The sequence below is a fragment of the Apteryx rowi genome, unplaced genomic scaffold (genome assembly GCF_003343035.1).
Source record: "Apteryx rowi isolate R43461 unplaced genomic scaffold, aptRow1 scaffold_10, whole genome shotgun sequence".
In the NCBI taxonomy this organism is placed as follows: domain Eukaryota; kingdom Metazoa; phylum Chordata; class Aves; order Apterygiformes; family Apterygidae; genus Apteryx; species Apteryx rowi.
The window spans coordinates 4,597,208-4,619,129 of record NW_020447197.1 but is presented as its reverse complement, the minus strand read 5'-3'; the positions used below and the strand labels follow the sequence as shown (position 1 = coordinate 4,619,129).

General features: G+C 41.0%; 2 protein-coding genes across 5 annotated transcripts in view; both read right to left on the bottom strand.

The window, feature by feature from the left end:
* The window catches only part of LRRC31 (leucine rich repeat containing 31), a 50,271-nt gene that overhangs the window by 4,390 nt on the left and 23,959 nt on the right, over nucleotides 1-21,922 (bottom strand). The window contains exons 1-10 of one of the 4 annotated variants that reach the window (XM_026061653.1): nucleotides 12,911-13,793; nucleotides 11,493-12,137; nucleotides 9,556-11,054; nucleotides 8,109-8,258; nucleotides 7,699-7,866; nucleotides 4,976-5,143; nucleotides 3,950-4,117; nucleotides 3,028-3,195; nucleotides 1,733-1,900; nucleotides 303-470 (exon numbers count right to left, since the gene is read on the bottom strand). In XM_026061653.1, coding sequence (XP_025917438.1) covers nucleotides 303-470; nucleotides 1,733-1,900; nucleotides 3,028-3,195; nucleotides 3,950-4,117; nucleotides 4,976-5,143; nucleotides 7,699-7,866; nucleotides 8,109-8,258; nucleotides 9,556-9,859 — 1,462 coding nt within the window. In that variant the 5' untranslated portion in view covers nucleotides 9,860-11,054; nucleotides 11,493-12,137; nucleotides 12,911-13,793. Of the gene's footprint in view, nucleotides 1-302; nucleotides 471-1,732; nucleotides 1,901-3,027; nucleotides 3,196-3,949; nucleotides 4,118-4,975; nucleotides 5,144-7,698; nucleotides 7,867-8,108; nucleotides 8,259-9,555; nucleotides 11,055-11,492; nucleotides 13,794-21,922 lie in introns of those variants that run through there. The other 3 variants (XM_026061662.1, XM_026061644.1, XM_026061670.1) reach the window with 3 other exon arrangements.
* The window catches only part of LRRC34 (leucine rich repeat containing 34), a 70,281-nt gene that overhangs the window by 24,449 nt on the left and 23,910 nt on the right, over nucleotides 1-21,922 (bottom strand). The window lies entirely within an intron of this gene.

Genomic DNA, 21,922 nt, shown 5'->3' with positions numbered 1-21,922 from the left:
TTAAAAATCTGAAGTAAAAAACAGACTCAAAACACATATTTTTCTGGGTGCTGCCTTTTTATATTAATACACAGAGCTCTGCTAAAATGATTCCTTTAATTTTTATCCTTTTCAATTTTTTCATGTACATGACACAGCCTTCAGCAACATGAAAACCCTTTCTGGGAATAATACTGCTGTATTTTCCATCTTTTCATCTGATTTATGCAAGAACCTGCCCAGTCCATGGAACAAGTCCCTTCTGAATTGTGGTCTAAATACCCTGACTCCCTGACTGCTAGTAAATACCATGTTATACGTACTTAGAAGTGCCAAATCTTCAGTCACCAAGTTACAGCTGCTCAGTCTTAACACTTGAATCTCCGTTGCAAGCTTTAGCGCTTCCAAAAGCAGCTTTAGGTTCCCACCAACGCACTTATTCCAAGAAAGGTCTAATATCTCCAGTTCAGGAAGGTGAAGGGCAGCCTCAGCTGAAAAGATTAAGACCAGTAACTTCTGCTTACTAAGAGAAAACAACATGGTCTCAATAGACACACTCACCACCAATTCACCTGTAAATAGGTTCCTAATGGGCTGCCTACTTGTGCTTAGAATGACTTAATTGATCTTAATAGTCAGACAAAAAAAATCTCTTGTACTCTTTAAAGAATATAACACTGATAAAAGCCTGTTTATCAAGTGTTAAGAGATCTCTGAAGAGGTTTCTCTTGTTTCTGCTTACCTTACTGGCCTGACTTTACCCCACTCAAGTCAATTTAATGTAAGGAGTTAATTTTTAAACCAATTAATATTTATTTAAAGACAGCAATTTTTGCTGTGAACTCACCATGTACGGTGAAATGTACTGTATATTTTGAGAACACTGATTTCCAAGACATCACTCTTACATAGTTGTAATGATATAAATATAGTACTCTTCCTGCAGAGACCTCTGACCAGTTCAGTTTGATACTGCTTCTGCTGAAGGCAGTCAAGTTTTGCTGTGGATTTCAATATCACGAATAAACAGTGAGTAGTATACAATAACTGCACGATACACAATAACTAACAGATCCCTCTGTACTTCGTTTTTATGTGACATATGGAACCCCTATCAAAGACACAGTGTAGCTACTAATCCACTGAGATCTGCAGTAGGTAGGCAAATGAAACTGAATTTACATATCCTGTGTTAGATTGGGCATAGCTTAACTTTTCTTCATGGCTGTGCAGTCATTGTTTCAATTCCTCCATTGCCTCATGCTTAACCCCAAGCCAGAAAGTTTCTACTGAAATGTTCACCTCTAGCGAGGAGAAAAACCTTCAGTCAAAGCTTTACCTTAGTAAACTGCAAATACAGTGTTACAACCAAACTATAATTCCAGCATAATATGAAATCACATTCTGCTGCTTCCTCTTCTAAAATTAGGGAATCTATGAAAGCTCACTGTCAGACAAAGGACTAAAAGGACTTCATCCAGTCAGGCACAATGATGGAAGATTTACAATGGTTTTCCACCTGGCCCTGTAGTATTCCCAGTGCTCAGCTCTCAGCTATCCCTTACAATCAGGTCAAATGAAGCACTGGTTTCGTCACAAGGCAACCAGAGCCAAGAGTGAGGCAATTACTTTTTCATTCAGGACCTGTAGTATAATATAACTAAGGATCTTCAGAGTTCAGCTGAAAAAGAATGAAGTGCTCTGTCCCACAGAGACACACAGAAAACTGACACTCTTTAAAAACCATTCCTACCTAGTGATGAAAAGGACTCTTCTCGTAAACAGCAATTGCTGATGGCCACAGACTTCAACTTTGGTAAAAATCTGAGCCTGCCGAGAAGAGGATCAGATGAGACTCCTACGTTTTTGTTCGAGGATAAATTCAGCTCTTGAAGACTGGAGAGTAAAGGTATCACCTGGGCTTTGAAAACATGAAATATTTGTTAGACAGTCACTGATCCAGAACAATTATGTGTAGCTATATAYTTATTTGACATCATTTCCTTTCTTTCTAAATCAATCCAAAAGTCAAGGCCAAGTTTTGACAAATTTATGGTGAGTAATATTTTACTCTATAAATAGCCTTGCCATTTCCAGTAGGAGTATTTAGGAAATTAGGTACTACGCACTGGGTGGAAGGGTGTCAGAACGTGGCTTCCTGTTGAAATTTTCAAGGTCAAGTAGGAAATTTAACATTAAATGAGTGGGGGGTGTATTTCCAAACATCTTCACTGCTACTGTATATTAATGTGGTTATTCTCTGTTGGTTTTACTATGTGTACAAGAAATCAAAAATAAATCACGATCGCCATTACTAATAGTTAATGTTTCCAATTGCTTCAGCAGCAGCTTTTCAAATTATCTTTTTTTATCATGGAAAATAAGATGTAGGCAATATAAGCTTTGAGTCATGCTGTTCTAAAGAGTAAAAAACAATGTCAAAAAGCTGTGATAATGGAAAGTACACAGAAAATAAACTGTCTCTGATTGAAGGGGAAATGTGTATTTCTTCCTAATAGTAGTTATGAGGAGTTTGATTTATTCGGCCTGGAGCCTGTAGTTTTCAGCTTCTCCATAAAGCAGAGAGTAGCAGCCATGCAAGATCTCCTAACATCACTCTCTACTTGACGTAGAGTTCACTAAGAGGGGTTTAGGCAGTTACATTTACATGCACATGCACTCTTTGGATCCATGCCAGCCTTTACCAACAGGGGAACTTTCCCTGGATATTTCCCAAGTCACTGATTCTCAACAAAAGCAGTGCTTGGTGGCAGTTACTACATTCACATCATGGATCTGAACCCCGGCAGATTCAGGTCCTTAGCTCTRCACGGCATCAGCCACTGTGTGACTTCCCTTGATATAGCTAGGACCATTCCATGTTGATCAAGAAAGCTATCCTCCACACTGCACTTCCAGAACTGCCTGAAAAAAAACATTACCCCAGAGTATTGAGACCTGCTAGACTGGGTTAGGCAGAATCTCTTCTGCCTATTTTCAGAAGTCAAAACCATGCATTCTTAAGGGATTTCTTGAACATGTCCTTACACAAAATAGTCATGTCCTCTTCTGTTACACAGCACTGGTGGAGATCAAGGACTTCAAGATTTTTCAAGTTGGCCAAATGAGCTGTTGAGTCTTTAAAGCCACCACCAATCTCTTTGTTACCCGATATGTCTAATTTTCTTAGCTCTGCAAGGTGCTGTAAAGCAGTGTCTGAAATGGAAAAATGAGCATGGCTGTTACAATAGAGCAGGTCATGACTTTAACATTTATTTGCTTTAATGTCAAAGTTTGCACAAGGTATTGAAAGCAAAGCTCTCAGACTAAGCTTCAGGGTATAATCAAAACAGGTATACAGTAATGCCACAAAGCATGCAACTCCATTCTTCTCTAGAAGAGCAGGTGAAGGTGAAGCTAGCTCATCCACCAGGCCAGAACAGTTCATCCTCCAGATCCATTCAATCTTCAGCCTTTTGCTGAAATTACTACTGGAGGTGCTAATTAGTGCCTGTTGTTTTGTCTTATGGATAAGATCTCCACTAGGGACAGACACAGATAACAAGCCCATTTCATACGGCTTCACTGGACATTCATTAAGCGATAGTGGTGAATTTGGATTCCCCTCTCAAGGTGGGATTAGTTCTCTAAAAGTTAGCTACCCTGTCTGTGCCCCCTTCTACGTTCTGTCTGGGGAGAGTGCAAGCATGTCCAGAGAGCCGTTAAATCTTCCCTAAGATATGTCTCAGATAAATGGCGTGAAGGGTGACTCTCCCCACTGACTGTCACATGGTTGAGTTCAGGGAAGATAAATGCTACTCCTGCTGAAAGTCTCTGTAGTCTTTTATCAATCCTCAAACAGCAAAGAACCACTGCCCATTAATACTGTCAAACCATTAGCAAAATACCACCTTATTGCCTTTCTTAAATGGGTTTCACATGTACAGTTTATTCAGAATGAAAGTCTAACCTAAGGCCTGGAGGCTGTCTTGCTTTAATCCACACATATGCAAGTTTAACTGTTTCAAGCCTGGCACGTTTTTCAGATCCCGAGCGATAATCTTCATGCTGCAGCCAATGTGTTTGTTGATAGAGAGATCTAACACTTCAAGGTTTGGGATCACATTTAGAATTTGAGCTGGGAAAGAAGAAAAGAAAATCAAAATTAGTAATTGTCTGGTATATACATATGAACATGAAAAAAATATAGCACCTTGACAAACAGGAAGAGATAGGCTGGGTTTGTCTGTATGTGTGGTTTAGACTTACTAAGTTCCGGTTCTACTGAAAAAATACAGCAAAACAAAGATAGGACAGGACTCAAGAAAAACCAGTGAAAAACCTGTATGAAGACAGAGGTGGAAAAATATAAGGACAGTGAGAAAAAAATACAGGAATACAAAGAAGGAATATGATGAGAAAAAAAAATTCAAATAAAAAATACAGGACTTTTATGTTCTGATCTGGAGATCAGAAGCAAGAACAGGGGCTTCTCTTAGGGAGAAAACTTCTTTCTAAAAATACAGAATCAGTTCAAAAGAGCACATGGGATTAAGCTATGGTGAGAACAAAGAAGGGAGATGTGGTAAGTGGTTGCCAGCTCAACCCAAATTCCCATCCCTCATACCCTCTTTTCCATCCCATGGCTAACTACATATTTAGCTATTTAACTTTAGGCAATCGATTCTGGAAATTCTGGCTTACAGGACTTGCTCAGGGTCTCAAAGGATCCAGCAATCCTAGACCACTGAGCCTGCCAGACTGCAGTTTAGATCTAGTTCTTCTCAACCCTACCTCATATGATTAGAAAGATCCACTTTTATTTGGAAGAAAGAGCAATAAATACCAATACTGCATGGTAAATACTGTTATAAAGCAGGGCCTGAAGTTAAATAACTTTCAAACAATATTGAGTTCAATATGGCCATAACCTGAGTAAGAAGAGTTACATTTTTGGGAAGTCAGGATTTCAGCCCAGCTATGTGGATACACATACCAAGGGATTCTCCATCCTTTGCCGTCAGGTTACAGTCTGTAATTTTCAGAAATCTTATCTTGCAACCTTTCTGGAGTTTTTTTGTCAGGAGCGATAGTTTTCCACCTATGTTACTGTTCCACGATAAATCCAGTTCTTCAAGCTGAGGAACAATTTCAAAGGCTTCTCCTATAAAAGAAGTCTAAGGTGATTCATTCTACCTATCAATTTCAGTACAAGACAAAAATACAGTTTTAGAAAATATAAAAGGGGAATGTTAACCATTTAATTCTCTAATTATTACATTCTGTATGTTTCGTTAGAAAAACTGGTGCATGCCATGAATTGTTGCTACTGCAGGGATGTTGTGTAAATTCTCACCTTATCTAACAGGAGCAATATAGATCACAAGTCATTGTCACAGCACACACAGACCTTATGTTCATGCAGGTTCCCAAATACTCATTGCTTGACCATCACTGTAGACCTGTGTGAGGACCCAGAAAGTCTATTCTATAGGGAAAGCAATAGAAATGACAAGTCTGAATTTACTGACCTGTACAGTTCCGCTCTATTTTATTTGGCAAACTTACAACATCCTCTGCAGTGTGTCTACAGGTTATTTTGGACAGAATGAAAGAAGTCTTCTCATAGCTATGTTTTAAACTTTAAAAACTTAGTTTCTAACAGAAATTTGACTCACTTCATAAGGAATCAAGCAAGCTGAGCATTGTTTTGAGCCAAACTAACTTTCCCATGATCTTTAAGGAAGACAGCACTGATTTTGATTACATTCAGAAAAATTAGCCTTTTCCAGCCTTGACACACCTGCCAGTTTGAACTGTGCTAGCACTTCTTTGGAATACTAATATCCCACTGCAAAATCTAGCTTCCTAAATTTCTTTGCAGAGGGGAGAGGAAGACGGATATTTGCATAAACTAGTTTCCAAGAAAGATCAATTAATCAGACCATATGCAAATGCAATTTCAAAGTGTCACAGAGCAAATCTTTGATCTAAAGTCTTGTCATCAGCCTAATAATTGAGTTATATTTTAGTAAGAAAACCCTTTCATGTCTGAGTATTTTCAGAATTAATTACTGATAAAAGATTTATAATACAAAAATAATTAGCTCTGTCAGTGGAGAAAGGGACATGTCCCTTTCCAGGTTTGAGAGAAAGGGACATGTCTTAGCTTTTATCTGTTTTTTTTTTAATTTATTTTAAATAATTGCCTTAATCTTGAACACTGAACAACACTCTACAGTTGAGTGGTTTTACCTCTGCTGCATAGCCTGTTTCTATTTGATATGGGGACTAGCATTCCAGACACATTTTCCACCCAAAAGATAAATAAAGGACTATAACTCAAGGAATGGTTTCCTACCACCTCTCACAGCACCTGCTCAGAGCAATCACATAGGACAGGTTGATATGATGGTTATATTCCAGGCCCTTATTTTCTAAGCAGATTGTACCCACTGAGTCCACGAACGCTTACGTTTCCACAGACAGATACAGACATAGTCAAGCAGGCACTATTGGCCTAAATGTATTATCACCAAACACACCTACTCTTCAAAATTGCAGCCAAAAATCAATGCAAACAGACTGCTGCTGTTCCACATCTCAAATTGGAAATTCAACTCTTATGATCAGTTATGTGTCTGTCTCAGCAAAGGCCAATCCAGAAGGGGGAAGAAAGAGCAGGGAAGAACCAGACAGAATAAATTCACTGAAAATGTAGAGGGTAAAACACACAGAGAAAAAAAGAGCAAGAGAAAAGGGTTTGAAAAAGAATGAAATAAGTATGAAAAAAACTCATAGAAAATGAAACACAGATTTGACCCTCACCAGAAACAGACCAATTATTTTCACCAGCTTTTTTAGAGATGGATTTTCCTCCCCAGCAGACAGCATGACTCACTTTTGAGCTATGATCACATACGTTATTTTATTCCTGAACCTCTCTTGAAAAAGGCTGGAGCTGAATGATATAAAAAACAGCTTTTTAAGTCAGACCAGTTTTTAGAGCTTGCAAAATAAGCAGAAGTTTTTCAGAATATCTAGTTCACTGAGTTTGTCCTTCTTCTAGATATGTATCACAGACCCACCCCAGTAGCAAACTCCAGGCCCAGTGGTAAATGACTCAGCATCAGGACTTGAGTGCATAACACCACCTTTAAAACCTTTAAAACTCATACTTTGTAGAAGGCAGGGTTGCAGGCACTCCAGGCAAAGAAGGAAGCAGAGAAATAAACTTCTCCCAGACTTGCAAAAAAAAGTCATAAAGCTCCTAGGAAACACTTCTGGTTTTAAGGTTCTTCCAGAAGACCTCATCCCACCAAATTTTGTGTGATGAGCACTGCATCCATCCCTGCAGCATGAAGACCTAAGCTGACCCTATTATGATTGAATCAGTTTGTTTCAGTTTTTCTGTCCACCGTTAGACACTTCAAAGCTAGTCCCCAAAATACTAATCCGGATGGGAAAACGTGCTTTCCTGCAAATGGAACTGAATTCTGCTCCCTTCTGCCTGTGAAAGCTTTATGCCCCAAGTAACGAACTCAGCAGAGCTACTCATAGGTATAAGGTCACTCATAAGCCCAAGCACTTTCTACTGTTTTACAGCTGGGAGTTTACATTGTCCAGTGTGGAACCAGCAGTGGTAGAACATAGGAACAGATGAGATGGATTACATTAGACCCAGGCAGTCTGGAAATAAATGTAAATGCTAGCCTGTACCTAAGGAAGTGACATCCTCAGCTGTCAGCCTGCAGTTGTTAAGTCGAAGAACTTTCAACAGGTTCACATGATGGAGCTGAACAGTGAGAGCTTTCAAAGACCCTCCAATRCCACCATTCCAGGACAGACTGATCTCTTCCAGCTCTGGGAGAAATGGCAGTAAAGAAGCTATTAAAAAAAAAAAAGTAAGTTATTTGTTTCATGTTATCTGTAGTTGGCGCATAAAGACATTTACCTGCTTCACAGACCTGTATGATGACCTAATTCATTAATGAACATTTCTAATGGGGTGGGCCACCTGATGAGATGTTTAGTAGAAGTCGCAGGACTGAGACCAAAGAAAGGAAAGGAAAGGAAAATAAGAAATAATAAATATATTAAGTGTATAGATAAGTAAAATGCATATTTACCCAGCTCTGTTACATCTGTTGCACTTAAAGCACAATTATTTAGATCCAGATTCTTGCTGTTGGGTTTCTTTCCCAGCTTCTGCATGAACTGGTTAAATCTCTGTTTGCCAGTTGGTGACTCTGCTTCAGAAATAAGATGTGAAGGTCCATCTGTGTAACAGAGAAATAGGGCTCTGGTTACCTCTGCAACTAACACAGCGTAAAACCTTGTCTGCAGCTGTCAGATGAAGATTTCAGGAAATGAACTAAATTTGTCAGTAAATCTGGCTCTGTTTTCGATTCAGAGAACCATATCAAAGTGGATCAATACCCTGAGTGATAAGACCACTATAGATCAAATCACTACAAAGCTGCTGATGCTAAATGAGAGAAGAATCTCCTGTTGCACATCTTCAAGCTATTTTCCGCCAGCAACTTTGGACATTTGCACAACCAGTGCAGCTATTTGCACATGAAATTCTTGCAAAATTCTGGGCTGCAGGTATTCTGGACGTACAAATCATTTAACCACCTCTGTGTGCCTGCCTTGTTCCCACACTGTGGCAATACAGACTACAAGTGACCAGTTAGCAGTGAACAGTGCTGCAATTCTGCAGTGATCCTGCTCCTTCTTCCATGACAGCCTGTGTTCATTTTCTTACATTTTCTGCTTATGGCAGTACTGCTGTTCTTGGCTTTGCAAAGCAACCCCCATTTAGCTTCTTCTTCAATACAGTTTGCACAGCAAGGAAAACCGTGTTTACATTCATCTCTAAACCCCTTAGCAGATCAATCAAAACAGTCCTTCAGTAATATCATCTGATGCCTACAGCCAGAAACAAGCAGCCAAAAACTGCACAAAACAGTCATCCCTGCTCACAAGAGCTGTCCTCTCATCATTTTCCCATTCCTACCAAAACTCTTAGGACAAAGGATGGGGCTCTAAACCTCACGTTCCACCACCTTTTTAAAAATAGCCTCATTTTCTCTGGTGCGGAGGTAGAAAGTATTCCTGTGAGCACAAAATAACATACACAACGAATTTCCACTCCCTTCTGCTCCCCCTAACCAGTGACAAGTGGTGGGAAACATCTGCTCTTGTTGTCTTCAGACTGCTTTAGCAGCAGGGTGAACCTTAACCATAAACAAGCCATGCTACTGCTCGAAGCTCAAGGTCCCAAATAAGCTCTGCAACTAATGAGCTGCCTCCAGCACTGATGTCTCACAGTAGAGATCAAGAGGGAGGTCACCCAAAAGCTCCATCCCTCCTAAGCAACATGGATCCCATTTATTCTTTGCCGGCTATCAAACTAGAGAACACATCCTTGGCAACATTCTGATCAGAAGCAAATCCTGGCTAAAGGAGAAGCTAGAGTCAACAAAATACAGCACTTCGGCTATTGAGGAAAGCAAATGAAGTTAGGATATATGCACACATGCATCTGTTTCTTTATTGTACCAGCATTACCTTCTATAGAGAGATCTTCCTTCTCATTCTGATCATCAGCTCTAGAGGTGTTTATTTCCGTTTCTTCAGTCTCCCTTCTGTCCTTGACTTCAGATTTCACAAAGTCAAAGCCTTCAAAGAATTTTCTGATGGCTGAAGGCTGCTCTTTTCTTTTTCCAGGAGAGGATTTCTTCCCTTGGAACTGTTTTATAACAAAGTCAAATGGGGAACTCTTCGGGATGTCCTCTTCACACTTATCTTGGCAGCTCTGAGCATTCTCTTTCAGGGGATCAGCAGACATGGGAAGAATATTTTTTAGTAACATTTACTCTTGCTTACCCTCTTTCATAATGGCAGAGACATAGGGAATTTCCTACCTTTCCCTCCACAATAATATCAGTGAAGCACTATTTAGTGGGCCAGACTGAACTCATTTCTGCTCCTTCAAAAGGACCGRGTAATACTCAGTATTTGCACTGCAGACTCAGTGGTCCCAGTCCTCAGTGGTACAATTATCACTCTCTGTGCCCTGTTAATGCAGACTGCTTCTAAAGCCACCCCACCTGGCCTCTGAGTGTTGTTGGGCTAACCTGCTGGTTCCCCTATCACTTAATCTCTAAGTTCAGTCCACGGCCTTGTGGCCAAATTAAAGGAGCAAGGCTAAGACACTCCTGTTCTGTGGGGAACCAAGGTAAGTCTGGCACCAAGGTGATTCTCCATGCAAAGACTTGTCCAGCAGTCAGGAAGATGAGAGGAGGAGGTGCGCAAGAGAGAGGGTAAGGACACCCTTGCCCAAACAATGTCACATGCTCCCAAGCTCAGGGGGGAACAAGCTCACATGCAAATGAAACCACATTAACCTTAGAGCAAAGCTGAAGTGATAGTGCAAAAAACAACCACATATTGTGGCTATAAGCACTGGTAGTGTGCCAATGCTGGAAGAAAACAAGCCCCTCAGCTTGTTTGGAACAGTATAATACGATAAAGACCTCAGTTTCAGTGACTAATTCTCAGGCAAATTTAAGTCCAGCTTTGTAATAATTTATACATTCCTTCCTTATTGCTGTTTATACTACACTAGCATATAATATTGCCTGGTGACTGAAGCTGCTTTATTTTTCTCTGAACATGTTGAATGAATCTTCTTTCTTTAGTTTTAATTCTAGCATTTGCACACACATACAGGCTTTTAACTGGGCAATCAGTCATACGGACTAAGCAGACATGCAATTATTTCTACTTTGCAAGGACTATGTGGAAGAGATATGTTTCATGTCTTACTGTTTGCCATTGACTGCAGGGGGAATGACTTGCGCTCACAGACAGAATTTCTGTGAACCCAGATCTCGATCCTGTAAATACACCAGAGCTCAAGAACCGATTCCTGTGCTCATGCAGAGCCCCCATCTTCAGTACAGACCTGCACACAGGAGTCAACGCACAGTCCGCTGCCATCCACAGAACATACGCACTTGATCACTTTAATATCAGTCTGTTACATATAATGTCACTGGCATCAACTTTCCTCACAAGAAAAACACATGTGCAGAATAGTATCAGAAACCCTACGACTTTCACAGACAGTTTTCATGTTATTATATCAAATGTCAAAATAAAGCAAATTTTTTTTTATACACATACTTTTCTTCGGTGTGTGTACATATATAAGCGTGGGTGTATATACAGATACATATACACAAACATATATAGGTATATATACATATATATGGGGTTTCTTTTATGTYGCAAGTTGTCTGCCATGAGACAAGTGTTCAAGGACAGAGCACATACAAAAAGCTGATGCACTGTTTTAAGTCTTGCTCTTAGCCTGCCACAGCCATATGTCTTATGAGCAAAGCACAAAAATTATACAAAGCAATGTACACAGGTGTATGTGCACATTTACTGAGCTGTAAAGCAATGCCAGGCAATTACTTTAAACAGACAAAAAAACTTACCTGTCTTTTCCATTGTTACACTTGTGGATGTGTTTCACTCTCAGGGCTTGCAAGAGAAGTGGGCTAGGACTTGCAAATGAACCTTACTTCTTTCCCTAACAGGATTTTCCATGCGCTTTTCTTTCGAGAGAGTTTCTGCCTTCATTTGTTATCAGCAGCTCCGCACAACAGGTTTCCCAAATTCTCCCAGTTCTGTCTCCCAGACTCAGCTTGCTCTCCCTGGCCTCCCTTTCCTAGGAGGGTTTGAGAAGTCCGTTCAAACGCGCCGATCACGTCCCCACGCAGAGCACGAGCAAGGGAGAAGTGAGGCAGCGGCCGCGCCGGCTTGGGCACTGCCCGCCAGCCCTGGCAGGGCCCTGCACAGCTGCTGGTGGAAAGGGCTGAGTCACCTTCCAGATCGGGTTACCAGACTACCTGAAGAACGAGCTCCTTGTCTTCCCACCCCTTTTGTCCATACGAGTCAGAAGCGGGGCTGGAGGCTGAGCAATGCTCTGCGTGTCAGCAGGTTGTTGCAGGGTGCAGGAAGGAAAGAAACTCCAGGACTAGCTCACTGCTATTCGTTTTAGGGCGGCAGGAGATATGAGCGGAGAGGTCTCCCCGTGTTACCGAGTACAATCTCCTTGTTGGCAACAGCATGATATAACACTATGGTATAATCATATAATAAATACATCATGGAAATGTATCAAACTTCACCGTAACTTCTTTTTTAGTTCTGTGTGTCTGCCCTAGAATCTGATTTCCATGATGGTGAATGTTTGGATTTCTAGCTTAACTATATTCATGACCATTTATCCCGGATCAGTTTAGCTTCATCTGTTCCTTTTAATCTATGATGTCTTCACTTTAGTAGGCTAAACCACCCAAACTCTTCTTGTGTCCCCTTATGTGCAGGCTTTCCATTTCTCTTACCATTTTCCTGGTCACCTCTGCCTGCACTTGTTCCAGTATAAGTTATACTTCCTTAAATACAAGGAACCATCCACCGATAGGCATACGCTAAAGACATGTGCAAACTGCAGTGCTTCTGTCAGGAAATGATAAAGCTGGTCAATAAAACTGTAACGATTCATTTGAAAGCATTCGAGTAGACGCAGGCAGTGAGGGCAGGTTTGGCCTCAGTGTGTCTACATACAAAAGATTCAAACACGATGGAGTGAGGCACAGGCTGCTGCTAGGAGCCAACGGGATTAGACTAAGAGAAGAAAAACATTTGGAAAATCTTCCTGCCCATGAGAAGTACCAGGCTGGGAAATGTTTACAGTAGGAAAAAAATCCACAAAAACACGGTGATGAGCGGTCTTTCCCTGAAGGAATGGAGCGCACGTTTCTGTTCCTGAACAGAATGGATTTCCAGGTTGGTTTGAGGGTTATCTGGCACCAGGAGTGGTTGTCCTGTCCCAGTTTCTGATACTCACATCTTGCTACAGCTCTTCATCTTCCGGGGCAGATCACCTCCCTGCRTCCTGACTCACTTCACATCTCCAGGCATCTCAGCTATGCAGACGGTCTGAAACCCCAAGCATTTCTGCCAGTGAGGAGCTCATTGAACTTGACAGCTCTTTTCCACTTTCCATGTTGTGCTTGACAACGGAGTGGCCAGGGATGAAATGGAGAGAAGGAAATCCCCGTTTGTGAACACATGCCAGGTTCTGTTGGCCTGAGATGCTCGATGCCCACCACAGTTCAATGAGATGTGGAATGGCAACGTCTGATAATCTCTGCTCCCTGGAACTGGGGAAATCCTTAAGCATGTTAAGCACTGATTAAAGTGGTTAGGCTGGGCTAACTTGAATGCTCTGACATCAGTGTGTTAAGTGATGTGTTGCCCATTCAGAAATTCTTTCTCTACTTTAGGCTGTTGAATGATAATGAAAATACCTCATGGCACCATGACAGCATCCCTATAATCTGGTGARAAGGGAAACGTAGCTTCATAGTGACCTAGTTTCCTCTTCCTAGAGAGCAAATCTTTGCCTGTATTTACAGTAACTATGCAGAAAGAGGGGACAGCAGGGTTATCCTGAAGAAAAGCAGGGTGACTGCAGCAAGGAGGCTGCGCTAGGCTGCAAGCACGAGCCTTACTTTGCAGTGGCCCAGCTTGTGCCCTGAATGTGCACTAGCTCGTGATGGCCAGGCCCTCTTTAGCTGCTGGACTGGGCCCTGCTGCAGGGGTTGCTTTCCCTCAGTGGTGTGCTTTTGAACACTTGCTCTGTTCCTGCCTCACGGACCCGCGCATCCACATTTTGCAGCGTGTCATGCGCAGCACAGGGCAAGCTTAGCTTTTGTAATTTAAAAATAATAAACACCTTCCCCTTTCTATCTAGTTAAATGGTTTGTGACCATCTGCCAAGTACTCAGTGTCATGYTTGTTTATATCTGTTCTTCCTTCTGGGTAGACCTGGGGTGAGGATGGGAACAGAACCAATTTTGGAACAAAACAGTTGAAGTTGCATCCTACACAGCATCCACTGGTGAGAGATTAATGTGGATTTTTGTACTTTGCCTCATTGTGACTCTTTAATCTGGCATATATTCCAAAGAAATAATGCCATTAGAGGATTAGTGCCACAAGTTGATTTGAAAAAAGGGATTTGCAGACACTGAAATCCTATATTCTATGGACTTAATCACTGAGTACCATTTTGGGGATTTCCTCTCCCTTTAGTAGTGTCTCTTTCAATGAAACCCAAGCAAAGTAGCAACTCTGTTTTCCATGGCCCTTATTATCCATTAAAGAAAAACAAAACCTCAAGCATCTGGTTAAAATAATACAGAATCTAAACATGCTGGGCTAAATCCTCCCTTGCTGTAGCACAGTCACTGCAGCTATGCTGGGGAGGCACTYGGCCCAATATTTATATAGAACATATGATCTTGGATATTTATCTGCTAGGGATTTTTAATATTCTGAGTGCTGTAGCATGTAGTAACACCACTGTGTTTACTTCCACCTAAGGCAGTTCCCTTCCTCGGCTTTGCTCACACCCAATGAAGCCAGCAGCAAAGCTCTTGTTAGCTTTCAATGGGCAGCACAAGAAACTTTTCCAGAACTTTTCTGTAGGAAAAGTAGAATGAATCACTGCCACGTTATTCATTTTCCCCTTTCCTTAGCATGCATCGCTGCTGCTCTGTTTCCCCTTTCTGTATGAATGTCATTGCCTGGGGGTTTTCTTGCTTGGCTGGATTTGTGTGCAGGCTGCCTCGAGCTGCATGGGCCAAGGGATTGCTGGGGATGGAAAAATGCTTGCCACCCCATTGCTGACTTTGCCAGTGCCAGGTTACTTGCTGCTAGGTTCTGCTGAGGAAGGGCTCGGGATACATCTATCAGGAGCTGCTGCCAAGTGAGGGTGGGAGAAGAGTGACCTGCTCCTGTACCCAGCTCGCTGCCCTTGTTTTTCCCAGCCACGCAGCGGAAGTAGGAGGATCAAGCCCTTCTCTCAAGAGCTCTCTCCACCCTCTCTCTCCTGCTCTGTCCCTTCCCTTCCCCCTCCTACTTTGACCCAGTTCTGATCCATCATAACTGAGGCACCAAAATTCAGTGTTGCCTGAATTGCTGAGATGCCTTCAGTGGGCACTGATGGCATGTTGCTAGCCCCACAACAGCTGCATCATCACTAATTTGATGTTGACTATATTTACACTCAGGCAATTCATAGAGCAACAGGTATCAGCTTTAAGGCCAGACAAAATCCTTCAGGAAAGAATGCAGGGGTGGGCTTAAAGGGTCCCTGCCTGGGGACGGATGAACCGATGCAGCTCCCCTGACGAGCTGGAAGTGTCCTGCAGGACCTGGTTCAGGAAACACCACTTGAACTTCCAGGTAGAGCTCAGCAGTGTAGTGCCGTCTGGACAAAAACTTTTTTCTTATATTCTTATATTCTCAGAAACTCTGTGCAACATTAAAAATTCCCTGGAGCAAACTCATTCCAGACTTCCCTACAGGCATGCATGCCTGAGGACTGAATTTGGTCCAAAGTCTCTAAGTATCCTCACCATTTCCCACAAAATAAATATTTGACCTCCTGATTTCAGTAGACAATCAGCCTTCAGTAGCTCCTGAGGCAGCTGTTTAAAACAAGTTGAAAACTAAAGCCAATCCCTCATTCATTATTTACGTACAACCTTAGACTGATCCAGGAGAGATCTGAAGAGGCACTGAGAACACATCAAACCAGCTAAAGCCTTGGGTTCACAGATGCATACTCCTCTGAGTAACCTTAAACAGTCCCCCTAAACTCGGTGAGACTTTTCATGTGGAAGGGCTGAGAGAGATTTTGACGTTTCACTGTGCTTTTACACTTTAAAACATAAGAAACAGTAAAGTTAAGAAACTCTGGTGCTGGCATGCAGAAGAGGACTCTGCCCCGACCTGAAGGGGCTGCACGCTTGCAAGCGCATGTGCTGGATGAACAGGCACTGGGCAGAGGAGTGTGGCGGCCCCTATTGCCATTGATGTATTGTAGTGACGAGAGTTTCAACCCTGCACGTAGCAGCACAAGCAGCTAAACATAAACTGTAGAATTCTAAAACATTCTTTTTCTCAAAAAAGAATTTACCTTACCGACTACAAAATAATAGCAATGATGAGTGGATTTTGCCAGTTACTATTTCATGTTGAATATGCATTTTGAATTCCTAAAGCTCATAATTTCATAAAAAAGCATGATTAAAAGATGCATCATACAAAATTATCTTTATACCCATCATGCTTATATTTTTAATGCTCTGATATTGAGTCACTCCTTTTTAAATGAAATAGCTACATAAATACAAGTTAAACATTTCATTCTCTATTACAATCTACCAGTCTGTTGCAGCAGCTTTTCAGGGCTGGAAAGTTTTTTTTGGTTGAACTTATGCCAGGAGTAATCCCCTTTCAGTTAATCATTTACATGAATGGGTAATCTGCAAAGTTCATGCAAGGCCTGAAAACTATATTAATTACTAGAAACCTAATTAGAAATCAACAGAGTCAAAGGATCAGTGTTACTTCCTTACGGTACCATCTGGTACAATGGGTCTGTATAGTTCAGCAAAACTCCCCATCTCATTCTGTGAAACTTTAACCTGGATAGGTATTGCCAGAGCAAGCATGTTTATGTTCATATTTAGCTGGTTGTAAAGCATCTGTATAGTCATCTTATTTTCACAGTCATCCTAAACAACAGCATCTCAGTCTCTATATTTCTAGGTTTTATTTCAAAAGTTAGTTCAAAAGAGAATGTTTACTCAACAGTTTTCATTTTGAATGGGATACCAATGCAGTTGAAATTTGTCTTACCACATCCAAAAACACCCTAAATCCATAGAGGCTAATGAAAAAATCTCCAAATAAGCAAACATGAAAAGATGTCTCCCATAAAAAGGTTTAGTTAAAGATAAAAGGTGTACATTGTCATTTACTTTGTTAATTATTACTGCAATGTAAAAAGCCATGTTGTCCAGACTCAAAAGAGTGAAGAGTGAAGTTCCATACGTGACACAAACACAGCAGACAGCAGCTTTTATTACCTGGAAATGGTAATGCAATTCTACCAACTGATTTGCTTTTTCAGCTTCTGACCAGTTTGACAATCTTGATCAAAACATTCACTCCTGTTTGATACAAAGTTAGACAAAAAATAAAGGTCTTTGAAAACTCGACTTCTGTGGTTTCAAATCCAGACCTTTCCAACCATTTTGCCTCAGGGACACATTATTCTTTAAACATACAATGCTTGGTATGGAAATCCAGGGCCTTCACCTTAATTTAGCCATGTTTCATGCATCCCTTAGACTCACTCATTGGCTTTTGGAATTGAGATCAGCCATGGTGAATAAAATTCAGTAGCTTCAGCTTTGTCTTTGTATGGTCCAGTTCTCTGTTATTAGTTAGACTGTGCCAGATGTTCACTGGGAATGAGAGAATTGCATCATCAGCCTGTAATCCAACTACTCTTTCCAAACTTCTCCCAAGTGCTTTGGAAAATATAATGCTTTCCATTGAACAGTGTATCGTGTTGCATCCTGTTACCTTTCCAGGGAGTATTCACTGATCAGTACATATTTAGTACAGGTGAACACCAAAGCTGGGCACTTCCTTCTTCAGAGTGTCCAGCAACTCAGTGAGGAACTACAGCATCCATCCTCCAACCAACTGAAGGGCTGAGGACAGAAGAATTTTTGAACCTCCCAAGCAGTACTACAAGTTAAAGGACATTCTTAATACCCAGATGTCAGATGATTAGAACGATGCCCTGACACACAGCTTTCCCATTCCCTTCTCTGGTTATTTTTCACTTTCTTATGAGTGGACTCAAAGGTAGGATCCCATGTGTTTCTAAGCCAACCATACCACCATGAAGTCTAATTACTCTTTCTAATCCCAGGATTCTAGGACACAGTTTCTTGTCCAAGCTCATTCTTGGGATTCCCCGTCTAGTTGTCCCAGATTTCTCAACCAATCCACCACACCATCCTGTTTCTTACCTATGCTGCCATAAATATGGAGAACTCAGCTGTAGGCACCTAGTGCCACTGAGCTGTGATCACTCTATACTCTTCTAGTTTAAATATTTCAGGAAAAATATGGAAGGAAGTGAGGTTTATCAAAAGAATTTTTTTCCAAAGTCTTATTCTTAAAGGATTTTGGAGTTACAAATCACTGCCTGTTAACAGAAGTACTGACATTTTCTTTAAATGATACTACCCTTCTGGTGAGACTGAGTGTTGTCAGTTGTTTCCTTCCTGTCTCCTCTCTTTGCAGCCAGTTCAGTTATATACGGAGCTGGTATATCTCTGCTCTCTCCCACTGCCCTGCACTCAAGCTGAGAAACTACATGGTCACCAACTCCAGGCTGCCCTTTTGTGGAGAATTTTGTTCTCTACAAAAAAACGGGGCAACTTTCAGAAACTGGAAAATCAAAGCTGCATCTAGGTTGCCACACTCCAAGATGATGCATAGCTTTGTACCTTTGACAAAGCATCAATTACTTTCATATATATCCTAAGTGGTAAACAACCGCTGGGATCATGTAGGTAGATCTCCTATCCAGCACAGAGGCCATACAGCTTCCCTGAATCCATTAATGTTTGAATGACAGCATATTCCCAGGGGAAAATGCAAGTTTTGATGTGGTAATTCCATTGAGGAGATACCACCACAAATATGGTTGCAATGGTTCTAGCCCCCACTCTTAAAAAATGTGGCTTGTTTCTGCCCTTTGTCCACAGCCTTCTCCGATTATGAAGACTGAACTGGGAGATCAGATTCCCAGAACAGTCACACTGGCATCAAGTACAGCAGCAAAATATAACATCTCCTTTCCATCTATGATCTGCCATTTCTGAAGTCACAAATCACTTTAGCTTTTTTTTTTTTTTAAAGCTATTATGCATCAATAAGTCCACTGTAAAAAATTTCCATGAGAAAGAGCAGATGATTGCTTGGCTCACACCTCAAAAAGGAAGTTGCAGAACAGAATGGAGTTTGTTAATTTGTACTGAATACCCCCATTTATCACAGAATTATGATAAGTCTCCCCAAGTTAAATCTCCCTAAGATAAATTCACCCAAGAAGTTTGATTTGTCTTTTCTATTTCATATGTCTGAAGAAAGATTTCCTTCTGGAAAAAAAATGAGAGATTTGTAATAAAGAAGCCATTTACAAAGTTCTACGTCAGTCCAACTCATTACATTATACAGAAGTAAGTCTCCACAGAAGTAAATTTTGCTTCAGTGAACTTTGGAAGGAGACGATATAAGCAATCACTCTTTCACAGGATCACACTTCCACAGATTCCTCACCTATGACACAGGCAGTGTTTAGACACAGTGGATTAAAACCTGCTTAGATTCTAGTTTGGCAGGTTCTCTATGTATACAAATCCATTCCATCACTATATGTCGGTCAACAACATAATTCTTGAACTGGTAGTAAAATTGTCTACTATCTTTTTTGGCCCTCTGTTTTTGAAGACCAAACCTACATATCTCACCAGCTGAGCCTTGTCCGTCATTGCTTTTGTCAAATGGGAACAAAGAAAGTTCTGACCCAAATCAGGGCTGACAAACTGTCTGGTGACAACAGTAAGACTAGATCTACCTTAGTGTACGGAGCTGATTCCACACTACTAATCCTTTCTTGCCTAATATAGCATTTTTTAATAAAATCAGAGAGGTTTTAGCCATTTTTCATCATTCACTATCATTACCAAGAATTTGTGTTCTGTGGAAGATGTGACAGTAGCAGCCCTTTCTTTTGAAATGAATTGAAAAAGTCTCAATTAAGACCAGTCTCATTAAGAACCAGTCTCCTGGTTCTTAATGCAGCTTTAGAACAGCACATAAACTGCCAAAAACTGCTGGGTTTTTGGTAGTCTTCTTCCAACTCCTTGTGATCTATGATAAAGTGATGCTCTCTTGGGGCATCCTGTGCTGGAAGGGTCAAATCCAAGTTTTGAGACTTCTGCACTGCTTGCCGTAGAGGTGACCCCAGGCAATAAGTTTGGGTTGCAATTATATACAGGAGAAGCTCCATCTTCTCCCTTAGTATGGATCTAGCGGCAGTAGCTCAGGCTACAAACACCAGATGCTGGCGTCAGCAAATACAGGCTACCGAAGCACGTGCTCTCAGATCCCTCTGTGCAAAGGAGCTACAGTGGGACCACACTGCTCTAAGTCATCTTAGCTAACAGTGATACTGACTGACAGACCAAGGCCCAGGTCTAGCTGATACACGCTTCCTTAGTTTGGTCTGTTCATAACTCATCTCCCACATCCCTATCTCTTCTCCTCCTTTGCTGCTCTGCAGTTTTTGCTATCGGTGAATGTGGCCAGTGGAAACAGGACTGCTGAGAGATATACAAACTACTGCATGATCCAGAAATACACCCTTGATGTCTGTGAAATCTGGTCAAGAATAACTAGACCTTCTCCTGACAGGGGCCGCTAAAGGGTTTTTATGAACTGTGGTTGTCACACTTCACTACAGCATACAGCAATCCTGCCTTTCTGCTAGAAACCAAAGTCTGGATGCCAAGGGTCTTGCAAAGCAGTGCTCTCTTTCTCCAAACTTCCCTCATTAGGTAAAATAAGAAAGAAAAACATCCCAATTATATTGCTGATCCTGTTTCCACCTCAGAAAGCAGTTTTTCCTAGTATTAAACTCTGTGCTGTTTCCAAGAAACCTGATTTACATGGAATAACAAATCTGATGAAAAATTTATTCTGACGCAAGACTTTGCTTTTAATTTACTAGGGCAATCAAAAGTCTTACAAAGTATTTGCTTCAGCCTCACCCATACAGTCTCGAAATACCCAAGAAAAGGAACTTTTTTGAAGATTGAATCTGCTCATTACATTTCAAGTCACATGGTTCGGTAGGTAGTTACACACTGAGTGGGCTGAAAACAAGCTGAAAATTACCTCTGAGCCTACAATGCTACTTAGATACGTTGTCTGCCTGCATGTGTAAAGGTCTGGACAACCATATGAAAATTATTGTCATGTTATGTTACCTGGTCTCTGATTTTAAAAAAGAGAAAGTCCTAAAATCATTTTTAAAAACTGGTATTGAAAATTCTTTTTAATGATTCTGGGTGTGATTTTCTTTATGAAAAAGGTCCAGACAGCAACAAAATACCCATAATAGTGTTTACAAAAAAGAAAATTTACAGAGTTACAGTCATTAAAAAGATTTTTTAAAATAATCCTACCTTAGATAGTATGTACCTATTTGGTATTGCATTACAAAAGGTAGCTTGTTTTCCATAAGGGTGTGTTGAACTACAGCAGAATTACTTCTCTTTGTTAATGATAACACTTCTTAGAGAGCAATTATCATTAGGAATGGGTCCATTTTCTCCAGGCTGAGGCATTGTGTTAGCACTTGAGAGAAGGAGAGGGGCAATTTTTTGTTGCTGTTGCAAGGAAACTGAATGCCTTAATGAACTTTAGGCAGGTGAACACAGGACTAACAAATATCAAGTCTGATGTCCCATCAACTGACATGGATATTAGAAGAAACTATGACTGTCTGGCATTTTAAATTTGCCATTTACTAGGCATTCATTCTGAGAGTTAACTAACTCACTGACAGTGAGAATTAAAGAGTAAACTGTTGGCTTGAACAGTATAACCGTCTGATCCCTGTGTTAGCCTCACAATATGCTTAACAGGATTTCCATCCTCTAGTTCCCCCCAATCCAATCGGATACCCAGTTCGGGGGTAACACAGTTCTGGGGTAACTGCTTGCCAGCTATGAGAAGCATGCTGGTTCTAAAAATCAGTGTGAATAGGYAACACAATGCATAAGAGCTGAGGCAATTCTTAACCTTCTCTCCTATTTCTTTTTGGAGCAGGAAGATTTTAAGTGAATGCACCAAGCATCTTAAAAGCTAACAACAGATTAGCAGGTTAAATGTGAAATAGGTTTATCAGATCAGC